Source organism: Lynx canadensis, chromosome B4, assembly GCF_007474595.2.
Source record: "Lynx canadensis isolate LIC74 chromosome B4, mLynCan4.pri.v2, whole genome shotgun sequence".
In the NCBI taxonomy this organism is placed as follows: domain Eukaryota; kingdom Metazoa; phylum Chordata; class Mammalia; order Carnivora; family Felidae; genus Lynx; species Lynx canadensis.
Window position 1 is genome coordinate 57,861,573 of NC_044309.1, and position 12,628 is coordinate 57,874,200.

The 12,628-nt window shown below is 35.4% G+C and overlaps 1 protein-coding gene across 3 annotated transcripts in view; it reads left to right on the top strand.

Moving 5' to 3' along the window:
- Positions 1-12,628, top strand: part of IRAG2 (inositol 1,4,5-triphosphate receptor associated 2) — a 51,943-nt gene that overhangs the window by 32,559 nt on the left and 6,756 nt on the right. For all 3 annotated transcript variants that reach the window (XM_030321955.1, XM_030321956.1, XM_030321957.1), the window contains one exon: positions 6,145-6,279. In XM_030321955.1, coding sequence (XP_030177815.1) covers positions 6,145-6,279 — 135 coding nt within the window. The remainder of the gene's footprint in view (positions 1-6,144; positions 6,280-12,628) is intronic.

Genomic DNA, 12,628 nt, shown 5'->3' on the forward strand with positions numbered 1-12,628 from the left:
AGAAACCATATTCTGTTTTTTTTATTGTAGTAAAAAAACATAACATCAAAATTGCCATATCAACCATTTTAAGTATACAGTTCAGTAGTGTTAAGTATGTCACACGGTTGCAAAGCAGATCTCCAGAACTTTCCCATCTTGCATACTGAAACTCTGTACCCATTAAACAACCCCGCTTTTCCCCTCCTCTCAGCCCCTGGTAACCACCATTTTACTTTCTGTTTCTATGAATTTGACTACCTCAGATACCTCATATGAGTAAAATCATATAGTGTTTGTCTTCTTGTATCTGGCTTATTTCACTTAGTATAATGTTTTCAAACTTTATCCATGTTTTAGCTTGCGACAGGATTTCCTTCCTTTTTAAGGCTGAATAAATATTCCATTACATGTGTATCCTGCATTTTGTTTGCCCATTCATTTATCAATAGACATTTGAGTTGCTTCCATCTTTGGCTAGTGTGAATATTGCTGCTATCAACATGGGTGTGCAAATATCTCTTTGGCACCCTGCTTTCAGTTCTTTTAGAAATCTACCCAGAGTGGGAATAGGAGTTCCATTTTTAAGTTTGTGAGGAACCATCATATTGTTTTGCTTAGTGGTTGCACCATTTCACAATCCTATTAATAGTGCACCAGGGTTCCAATTTCTCCACATGAGGGCCAACATGGTATTTTCTGCTTTTCCGATAGTAGCCATACTAATGGGTGCAAGATGCAATCTTATTGTGGTTTGCTTTGCATTTCTCTGATGGTTTGTATTATTGAGCATCTTTTCATACATCTCTTTGTTGGCCATTTGCATACCATCTCTGGAAAAATGTCTATTCAAGTCCTTTGACAATTTTGTAATAAGATGTATGTTTTTTTTTTCTCCTACTCCATAGGTTTCCTTTTCATTTTGTTGATTATGTTCTTTGATGCACAGAAGTGTTTAAACTTGATATAGCACTATTTGTCTATTTTTGCTTTTGTTGCTTGTGCTTTTGGTGTCATATCCAAGAAATCATTGTCAAATCCAATGTCAAGAAGATTCTCCCCTATGTTTTCTTCTGAAGTTACATAGTTTTGGGTCTTAAATTTAAATCTTTAATGCATTTTTTTTAGTTTATGTTGAGAGAGAGAGAGAGAGAGAGAGAGAGAGAACGAGCCCAGAAGGGGCAGAGAGAGAGGCAGAGAGAAAGAATTCTAAGCTGGCTCCACACCATCAGCACAGAGCCCAATGTGGGGCTCGAACTCACAAACCATGAGATCATGACCTGAGCTGAAGTCGGGGCTTAGCCTACTGAGCCACCCAGGTGCCCCTTTAATCCATTTTTTTTTTATTGTTTGTTTGTTTATTTATTTATTTATTTATTTTGAGAGAGGGAGGGAGGGAGAGAGAGAGAGAGAGAGAGAGAGAGAGAGAGAGAGAGAGAGAGAGAATATGAATATGAACATGATCAGGGGAGAGGCAGAGAGAGAAGAAGAGAGAGAATCCCAGGCAGGCTCCACAACGTCAGCACAGAACCCAATGCAGAGCTTGATCCCACAAACTGTGAGATCGTGACCTGAGCCAAAATCAAGAGTCTGATGCTTAACCAACTGAGCCACTCAGGTGCCCCTATTCAATCCATTTTGAGTTTACTTTTGTATATAGTGTAAGATAAGAGTCCAATTTCACTTTTTTTGATATGGATATTCAATGTGGACATCGATATGGGTACGGATATGGATATTGTTGGTTTGCAAGATCCTCAGGAGCTTCATGGATATAATCTGAAACTAGCCCTCATATTCAGAGGGCAGGGAGAAACTGAAGGAAAAGGCAGGTCACTCCAAGTTGGTAGATGGAAGGTTTAATAAGCAAAGGAATTTACATATGCGCTTGTCTTTGGTGGCTACAAGACAAGTAGATCTCTGCAGCCACCCACCAAATCTATTAAGTTTATATAGAGGCTTTACTGGGTTGTTGTATATACCATCCAAATGATCTCAGCACTACATCATTATTTCAAGGCAGTGTTCTTGGGGCAGCTTCTCAGAATGGGGAAGCCATATTTCAAGGACAGGAGAGGGGGTGAATAACCTCTGATTACCTGGATCCAGCTGATAGATCAACTGGTGGTCATATCTTCTTGATGACCTCCATGAAAAGATATCCAGTTTTTCCACTGGGTCTTGGCATCCTTGTTGTTTTTTGTCTTTATTCCAGTACCGTATTATAGCTTTGTAGTATGTTTTGAAATCAGAAAGTGTCAGTCCTTCAACTCTTTCTTTTTCAAAATTGTTTTGGCTATTAGGGGTCCTTTGAGATTCCATATCAGTTTTAGGATGAATTTTTCTATTTATGCAAAAAAAAAAAAAAAAACACCACTGGGATTTTGATAGGGATTGCATTGAATCTGTAGGCAGATTTCAGTAGAATGGACATCTTAAGAAAATCGTCTTCCAATCCATGAACACAGGATGTCTTTCCTTTTATTTGTGTCTTCTTTAATTTCAGCAATGTTTATAGTTTTTAGAGTACAAGTCTTTACCTCCTTTGTTAGGTTTATTCATAAGTACTTTATTTTTTATGATGGTATTATAAGTGGAATTTTCTTAATTTTCTTTTTGGGTTCATCATTAGTGTATGTGAATGCCATTGATTTTTGTACGTTGATTTTGTATCCTGTATCTTTTCGAATTTGTTTATTAGTTATAACAATCTAGGGGTTTCTATATATAAGATCATGTCATATATGAACAGAGATTAATTTACTTCTTCCTTTCCAGTGTGGATTTCTAATGTATTACTTGCCTAACTGCTCTGACTAGGACTTCCAGTACTAGGTTGCATAGAAGTGGTAGGGTGTGCACATCCTTGCCTTGTTCCATATCTTAGAGGAAAACTTTGATCCTTTCACCATTGTGTATGATGTTAGCTGTGGGCTTGTTATATATGACCTTTATTATGTTGACATAGTTTTTTGTCTATTTCTAGTTTTCTGAATATTTTTATCAAGGGTGTTGAATCCTGTCAAATGCTTTTCTGCATCAATTTAGATGGTCATGTGGGTTTTTATCCTTTAATCTGTTAATGTGGTGTATCACACCAGATTGATTTTCATATGCTGAACCATCCTTGCATTAAATGAATAAATCTCACTTGGTCATGGTTTATAATACTTTTAATATGCTATTGAAATTGGTTTGCTAGTATTTTGTTGAGGATTTTTACATCAACATTCATAAAGGCCAGTAGTCTGTAATTTTCTTGTGGTCTTTGGCTTTGATATTAGAGTAATAGTGGGCCTCAAAGAATGAGCCTGGAAATGTTTGCTCCTCTTCAGGTTTTTGGAAGACTTTTAGAGGGATTGTTTATTTTTTTTTAAGATTTATTGTACTTATTTTATGAACAGTTTTATTAACTTCTCATTTCCCACAAGGGCCTTTTTTGGCTTAAAACAAACAAAACTCTGATATAGGCATTAAGACACAAGCAAGTTGAACACACTTGACATGCCCCCAGGTTATCTACCTATATAAAAATTTGAATAAATTTGCCATGAAGCCATAATGAGACAAATAACCAGTGTTTCTAAATATTTTATAGCCTATTACTAAGAACTAAATGAACTCCCATATAGAAACAAATCCTTTGAACTACTAGCAATTTAAAACTTTGTTTTAATAAGAAAACATAAAAAATACATATTGTTTATTGAACCCCTACCACCTGCCCAGGTCTAAATTAGGCTTTTTACATTCGTTATAAAATGTAACACGACCACATGTGGAATAGGTATTATTATTCCCATTTTGTAGATGAGAAACAGTCACTTAGTATTAATGGCTAATTTATCCAAAAGCCCATGAGTAATAACATGTGACAAACCATTCAAACCCTGATGTGTTTCCATCACCATCTTTTGCTCTTGGCCCTGTCTACCTAAGTACAGTGAAAATATTTTCCTAGATTGGCATTCTCTGAATCATTCATATCATTTGATGTAGCATCAAACTAGAATAAGAAAATAGTATTGTTTACAAGGAAAAAAATACAGGGAATTGATTACAGGGAAAAAATCAACGCAATAAATGTGAACAAAAAGAAATAGATGTAAATGGTGAAAAGTTGAATTAAACTTGGAAACATTACAACTTCAAAACTAAGCAGTGGTGGTATGAACCGAGACTTTTTTACTGATAATAGTTGAATAGGCTGATGGCTTATTTTATTGTGCAGAAATGTTCTAATTTTTCTCCTGAAGCTGGAAATGCCTATTTACCAGAATGAGAAAAATACAGTTATGTAAACTGCAGTGGTAAATTATATATGCTCAATTAATCCACAAGTACAGCCCTGGGTTTGCTTAAAGTTCTTTTTTTTTTTTAATAATAAGTGTATTTGACTCCCCATCATTTATTTCACTCATCCCCCTACCCACCTCCCTTTTAGTAACCATAAGTTTGTTAACAGTTTCTCTCTCTGTCTCTTCTTTTTCCTTTGCTTATTTATTTTGTTTCTTAAATTCTACATATGGGTGAGATCATATGGTATTTGTCTTTCTCTGACTGACTTATTTCACTTAGCATTATACTCTCTAGCTCTATCCATGTTGTTGCAAATAAGATTTCATCTTTTATGGCTGAATAATATTCCATAGAATATACATAGCACATCTTCTTTATCCATTCATCTATCATTGGACACTTGGGCTGCTTTTATAGTTTGGCTACTGTAAATGCTGCAATAAACATAGGGGCGCATGGATCCTAATTCGAAATTAGTGTGTTTGTATTTTTGGGATAAATACCCAGTAATGCAATTTTAGGTTGTAGGGTAGTTATATTTTTAATTTTTTGAGGAGCCTCCATACTGTTTTGCATAGTGGCTGTAGTAGTTTGCATTCCCACCAGTAGTGCATGAGGGTTCCTTTTTCTCCACATCCTTGCCAATACTTGTTGTAGAAAAAAAGGTTTTAATCTTCTTTCCATGTTTTGTAGAATTCTCCAATGAAGCCAACCATTATTGGACTTTGTTGGGGGAGTTTTGCTTCAATCTCTGTACTAGCTATTGTTCTATTCAAAATTTCTATTTCTTCATGATTCAATTTTGGTAAAACCATATTTTGTTTGGCTGACAACTAACATCTGCTCTTCCTTTCCCAATTGAATGTGGTTATTTAAACTACAATAGGAAACTATGTGTTTGACAATGGCCACTACAGTTGGTTAGCAACTCTCCAGCTGCAACTCACACATTTGTTTCTGTTTCAGAAGTGGCTGACATTTATTTAGCATCTACTGTGTGAAAAGCAATTTGCATATATTACCACTCATGTCCCGGTATTCCTGGAAAGGAATTCCCATAGTTGTCTCCATCTGGCAGATGAAGAAAGAGCAAACAGAAATGTTTACATAATATTTTTAGGATTACAATGCAATATATAGTCAGTGATGCCTTATAATTTTATTGACACAACTTTTCCTTTTTTAATGATATACAAAATTTATGGTGTTTTAGATTTGGGCAAGTCTTAGAAATTCACTCATGGAAACACAGCTAATAAGCAGTCGCTTGTTTGTTTCCAAATCTGTCCGCTTAATTCTGTCTCTACCCTAGTGAAATGGATGGTCTTCCATCAGGAAAGGGCACAGGTTTGAAAGAAATATTCATGAGGCAGTGCAGGCATACCCATCTAACCTGCCCAATAATGCTTTGTAATCAATACAAGAGGAAGTATGTAAGTCAGAACCATATCTAAATGTAGTATATTTCACTACTTTTCTTAAAAGTTCAAACCATGCTCCTTATACAATACACTCAACTCATTCATAAGCACAATTTCTCTACCATTACCAGTTAAGTATATCCTATTCTGTTAAGTGGAAAAGTGGTAGGTAGAAATGTGCACAAAAGAATGGCAAATTCAGGAAGTAAAGAAGGAAGAGATCAATACTAGATATAAAAAGTTTTGTGAACATCTGCATAGTTTGTTTGATAGCCAACAATGATATTAATATTTCAATACCATTCATTATTGGTCTTTGCTGCTTCTTTTCACTTTCCACCAACATAAGTGAGATGTGACTGTCATTTGTGTTTACAACATAGTGTTAGAATCATTGGCTGAATACTTGGGTTGGATATGTTTTAATACTTTACTTTCTGTGCAGTCTTTAACACCACTTTGTGAAGATGACAACCATGCCCAGGAAATTGTTAAGAAGCTGGAGAAGAGTATTACTTTCCTTAGCCAGTGCACGGCACGAGTGGCCAGTAGGGCTGAGATGCTTGGAGCCATTAATCAGGTAATCTGTCTCCGTTTCTTTTGCTATGATGAAACTACTAAAAATTACTATTTCCCCTGAGATTATGGATTACAGTTCTAGGAAGAAGTTTTTAAAAATACTTCTGTGTTGTACAAGATTTACGTATTTAATACGGAAAAAATGGAAAATGGAATATGCAAATAAAAATGTAAAAAAAAATACCCTCTCATAATAGCATTATCCAGGGACAGTCATCTAAATCATCTGTTCCAAATATCAATTTCACACTTTCTCCTTTCTCCTCAAATCTTCATCTTGTCCTTCCCTATCTTCTCTATCAAATAACGACTTTGCTTCCTGCCTCAGGGAGAACTTGGAGTCATTTGGAAGGGAACTGCCACAAGTTCCAAACCTAGTAACATCTCAACCCTCATGCTTTGCCTTCCTTCACAGTACAAAACATGAGTTGTTTCTAATCCTGTCTAAGGCTAACCATCTCAACTGTATACCAGAATCCATCCTCCTAATTTACTCAGAGTCTTGGGGTCTGATTCTCCCTATTTTCCTTCAAAAATCTTCAACTTTCCCCACTGTATTGAATCATTCTCATGAGAACACATATATAGTGTCTTTAAGATGGAAAAAAACACAAAAACAAATAAAATAATCTTCGACCCTTTCTTCTTTGACTACCACCCTGTTTCTCTGCTCCCATTTCCAGCAAATTTCCTCAACAGAATTCAACAGTACTCATGGTCTCTAATTTGTCCCCTCCCATTCTCACTGAAATCTGCTCTAATTGGCCTTAACCTACCTATTTTCCTTAACCTATCTGCTATATTCAGCATGGCTGAGCTCTTTCTCCTCCTGGAAATACTCTCCTCACTAGGCTTCTAGGTACCACATTCTTCTGTGTTTTTCTCTCTACATCATGGGTCACTCCCTTCCAGGCTCCTGTGTGGGTCCCACCATTCTCCCAGGCCTCATCAGTGGGGCCCAGGGCTCCATCCTTGTACATGTAATGTTCATCTTCTTCAATCCCCATACCATCTTATGTAGTCAGCTGATGACTCCAAAATTCACATGCTTATCCTAAGCCATTGCTGTGAGTTCCAGACTAGAATATACTAACTACAGATGCAGCATTTCCACTTGGATGTTTGACAGACAATTCAAACAACATATATATATTATTTGACAAACAATTCAAACATATATTAAAATAAACTGCCCATGGTCTCTCCAAAACCGGTTTTACTCATAATCTCCTTATCTCAGTCAAGGGTAACTTCCCTTCCAGATTATCATATTGAAAATCCTTGGGAGCAATTCTCAACACCTTTCTCTCACACTCTACCTCTAACGCTACAGAAAATCCTATTTACCATCAGAATATATCCAGAATTCAACCACATGTTTCTTTCTCCACTGCTACCACCTTGATCTAAGCTACCATTCTATGTTTTAGAGATTAATATAATATTTTTCTAAACGGTCTGCCTCTTCACATTCAAACCAAATACTCCCCGCAACATAATCTGTTCTCCATAAAGCAGCCAGAGTAATACTTTCAAAACTTAAGCCAGATCATGTTTCTTTTTGGTTCAAAGTCCTCCAGTGGCTCCTCAGTTTTTTTCAGAATAAAAACCAAAATCCTTATGATGGCTTAAAAAAATCTACATGATTCCCCTACCCTCTTACATCTTGAAATTAATTTCCTAAGTTTATCTTCCTGAATTATTGCACTCCAGCCAGACTGGTCTCCTTTCTGCTCACCAAATATGGGAGTAAAAATGTAGTTTGTTTAGAATGTGTTCAAAATTAGTGACTATCAACTTAATATAGACTCCTATATACTTAGGATGTTAGATACAAATTTTAATGGTAACCACAAACCAAAAACCTATGATAGATACACAAAAACAAAGAGAAATGAATCCAAGCATAACACTTGGAAAATCATCAATCACAGTGGAAGAGAGCAAGAGAAGAAGAAAGGAAGAGAGAACTACAAAAAAATAAATAAATAAATAACAAAATGGCAATGAGTACATATGTAGCAATGATTACTTTAAATGCTTTAGTCAAAAGACATAGGGTGACTGAATGAATAAAAGGACAATACCTGTCTATATGCTGCCTACAAGAGACTCACTTCAGAGCTAAAGACACATATAGACTGAAAGTAAAGGGATGGAAAAATATTTCGTGCAAATAAAAATGAAAAGATCTGGAGTAGCAATATTATATCAGACAAAATAGAATTTTAAACAGACTGTAACAAGAGACAAAGAAGGTCATAATGATAATGGGATCAGTCCAACAAAAGGATATAAAATAGTAAATATCTATGCACTCAACATAGAAGCATCTAAATACATAAAGCGAATATCAATAGACATAAAGGGAGAAATTGACAGTAATACAGTAATAGGAGGTCACTTTAATACATCACTTACATCGATGAATAGATAGATCATCCATTCAGAAAATCAATAAGGAAACAGTGGCTTTGAATGACACAGTAAGACCAGACGAACTTAATGGACATATACAGAACGTTCCATCCCAAACTAGCAGAATGCACATTCTTCTCAAGTGCACGTGGAAAATTCTCGAGGTTAGATCACATGTTAGGCCAAAAACAAAATCTCAATAAATAAGATTGAAACCAAGCATCTTTTCCAACCACAACAGTGTGAAACTAGAAATCAATTTTAAGAAAAAAAAAACTTGAAAAGACACAGACACTAGGAAGCTAAACAATATGCTACTAACCAACCAATGGGCCAACAAAGAAATCAAAGGGGAAGTCATAAACACAAATGAAAATGAAAATACAGTGGTCTAAAATCTTTGGGATGCAGAAAAAGCAGATCTAAGAGGAAATTTTATAATGATACAAGCTTACCTCAAGAACCACAAAAAAATTTCAAAGAATCTTACCTTACACGTAAAGGAACTAGAAAAAGAACAAAGCCCAAAGTTAGTAGAAGGAAGGAAACAATAAAGCTCAGACCAGAAATAAATGAAATAGAGGCCAAAAAAAAAAAAAAATCAATGAAAACAAGAGCTGTTTTCTTAAAAAGATAAAGAAAATTGGTAAGCCTTTAGCTAGACTCATTAATAAAAAGAGAACTCAAAATCAGGAAAGAGAGGGGCGCCTGGGTGGTGCAGTCGGTTAAGCGTCCGACTTCAGCCAGGTCACGATCTCGCGGTCCGTGAGTTCGAGCCCCGCGTCGGGTGCTGGGCTGATGGCTCAGAGCCTGGAGCCTGTTTCCAATTCTGTGTCTCCCTCTCTCTCTGCCCCTCCCCCGTTCATGCTCTGTCTCTCTCTGTCCCAAAAATAAATAAACGTTGAAAAAAAAAATTAAAAAAAAAAATTAAAAAAAAAATCAGGAAAGAGAAAAAATAATGACTGATATCACAGAAATACAAAGAATTATAAGAGACTACTATAAAATATTATATATCAACAAATATAACAACATAGGAGAAATGGATAAATTCCTAGAAACATACAATTTCCAAAACTGAATAAAGAAGACATAGAAAATCTGAACAGGATTACTAGTAATGAATCAGTAATCAAAAAACTGTCAACAAAAAAAAGTTTAGGATCAGATAGTTTTGCAGGTGAATTCTTACCAAACATTTAAAGAATAGGTAGTACCTATCTTCCTCAAATTATTCCAAAAAATAGAAGAGAAAGGAAAGCTTTCAAATTCATTCTATGAACTCTATGAATTCATTCTGTGAATATCACCATTACCTGGATACCAAAACCAAAGACACTACAAAAAAGGAAAACTACAGGTCAATATCCCTGATGAACATAATTGCAGAAATCCTCAACAAATATTAGAAACCAAATCCAGTAATACACTAAAAGAATCATTCCCCACATTCAAGTGGGATTTGCTCCAGGTATTCAAGAATGACTCGATATGTGCAAATACATCAGATTCACAAAATGAAGGTTAAAAACCATATGATCATCTAAATAGCTGCAGAAAAAGCATCTGACAAAATTCAACATCCATTCATGATAAAAACTCAACAAAGGGGATTTAGAGGGGACATACCTCAAAATAAAAAAGGTCATATATGAAAAACCCACAGCTAACATCATACACAGCTGGAATATTTTCTTCTCAGATCAGGAATAAGACCAGGATGTCCAGTCTCACCACTTCAACATTGTACTGGAAGTCCTGGTCACAGAAATTAGCAAGAAAAATAAATAAAAGGCATCTAAATTGGTAAGGAAGAAGTAAAACTCACTATTTGCAGATGACATGATACTATATCTAGAAAACCCTAAAGACTCCACCAAAAAACTATTAGAACTAATAATTAATTTCAGTAAAGTTGCAGGATACGAACCCAATATACAGAAATTGTTTGTATTTCTATACACTGAAAATGAAGTAGCAGAAAGAGAAATTGAGAAAACAATCCCATTACAATTGCACCAATAATAATAATATATCTAGAAATAAATTTAACCAAGGAAGTGAAAGACCTGTACTCTGAAGACTATAAAACAAAGAAATTGAAGGTGACACAAATGGAAAGACAGTCCATGCTTATGGATTGAAAGAATTGATATTGTTAAAATGTCCATATTACCTCAAGCAATCAATAGATTCAATGCAATTCCTTTCAAAATACCACCAGCATTTTTCACAGAACTAGAATAAATTATCCTGAAATTTATAAGGAGCCACAAAAGACCCTGAATAGCCAAAACAATCTTCAGAAAGAAGAACAAAGATAGAGGTATCATACTGCCAGACTTCAAGATATACTACAAAGCTGTAGCAGTCAAAATAGTGTGGCACTACCCCAAAGTAGACACATACATCAGTGGAATAGGATAGAGAACCCAGAAATAAACCCTCATGTATATATGGTCAATTAATCTACAACAAAGGAGGCAGGAATATACAAAGGGGTAAAAATCTACAGTTATTAAAGCTCTAGTCTTAGGGATAAAAAGTACAGCATAGGGAATGTAGTCAATAAATTGTAATAATGTATGGTGACAGATGGTAACTACACTTATGATGGTGAATGAAGCATAATGCATAATTGTCAAATCATTATATCATGCACCTGAAATTATGACAATATTGTATGTCAACTATACTTCAATTTAAAAAAAAAATCCTGAGAGTTAAACTTTTCGAGACGTTATATAACTGAAAATGTTTTTATTTTCCTACTTAATTGATAGTCTAGCTGGGTGATAGATTCTAGGTTAGAGATAATTTCCTTTAGAATTTTTCTTGCATTGTTTCATTTCCTTCTTAATTTCTGGTGTTGCTGTCAAAGTTTGATGCCATTCTGACTCTTGAGCTTTTGTTTATGCCTTTGCTTACTTTCCAGAAGATTTTAGGATAAACTCTTCTCCCTACTGTCCTTTTTTTTTTTTGGTATGAGTTTATTTTCATGTACAGGCCCTGGGTGGATATAAGCTGGCAAGTTCTTGAGTTCTAGAGATTTTTAAAAAAAATTATTTCCTTTTTCTACATTCTGTGGAATTTTCCTATGTTTTCTTGAGTTCTTGTTCTTTGCCTGTTGGATCTCCTGAACAGGTCCTTTTTCATCTCTTTTCTACTTTTTAGTGTTTTTGCTCCATTTGGGGGGATATTTCCTCAACCTTACCTTGAAGCTGTTCTCTTATGTATTTTTGTCATATTTTTAATCCCCAAACTTTATTTTCAACATGCAGCTTTTTAAGATCTTGTTCTTATTTCATGGATGCAACCCTTAATCTTAACTCTGACGGTATTTCTAGTTTCTTCAAAGACTTTGGGTAGTCGATCTCCTCCAGCTTGCTTTTCTAGTGCGGATTTTCCTCTTTCATGGTTAGAGGCTTTTCTCTGATTAGTGATGATCCACTATATAGCTGAATGGGAGCTGTGTGTATGTTGGGCAGGGGAGGTTCTCATTGTCTCTGAGCTTCACACAAGCTAGGATGTCTCATTGGGATATTCTTAATGTCAGTAATGTTAAGACTTTTATCTTGCTGTGTTAGATTCCTCAGAGGAAAACCTTCCAACCACCTGCTTTGAGAGTATAAGCCTGGCTGCCAGTGTTTGCAAGTTGGAGGGAGAAATCAGGCTAGGTATCTCACTATTTAGTATGTACACAGACTTTTGCTTAATCTCTTCTTTTCTGTATGATTCATTCACCATCAACTATCTGTGACTGCCCAATCCACAGGCTGTTTCTCTCTCTCTAAATATTCAACCTTTGTGGTCTTTTGGCAAAGTGATGAAGGGAAGTTGCTCAGCTGGTCTGAGTAAGGAGATCTGTGGATCTAATCACTTTTTATGCAGATTTTCAACCATTTCTTCTGTTATATATCTACCTTCAAGTT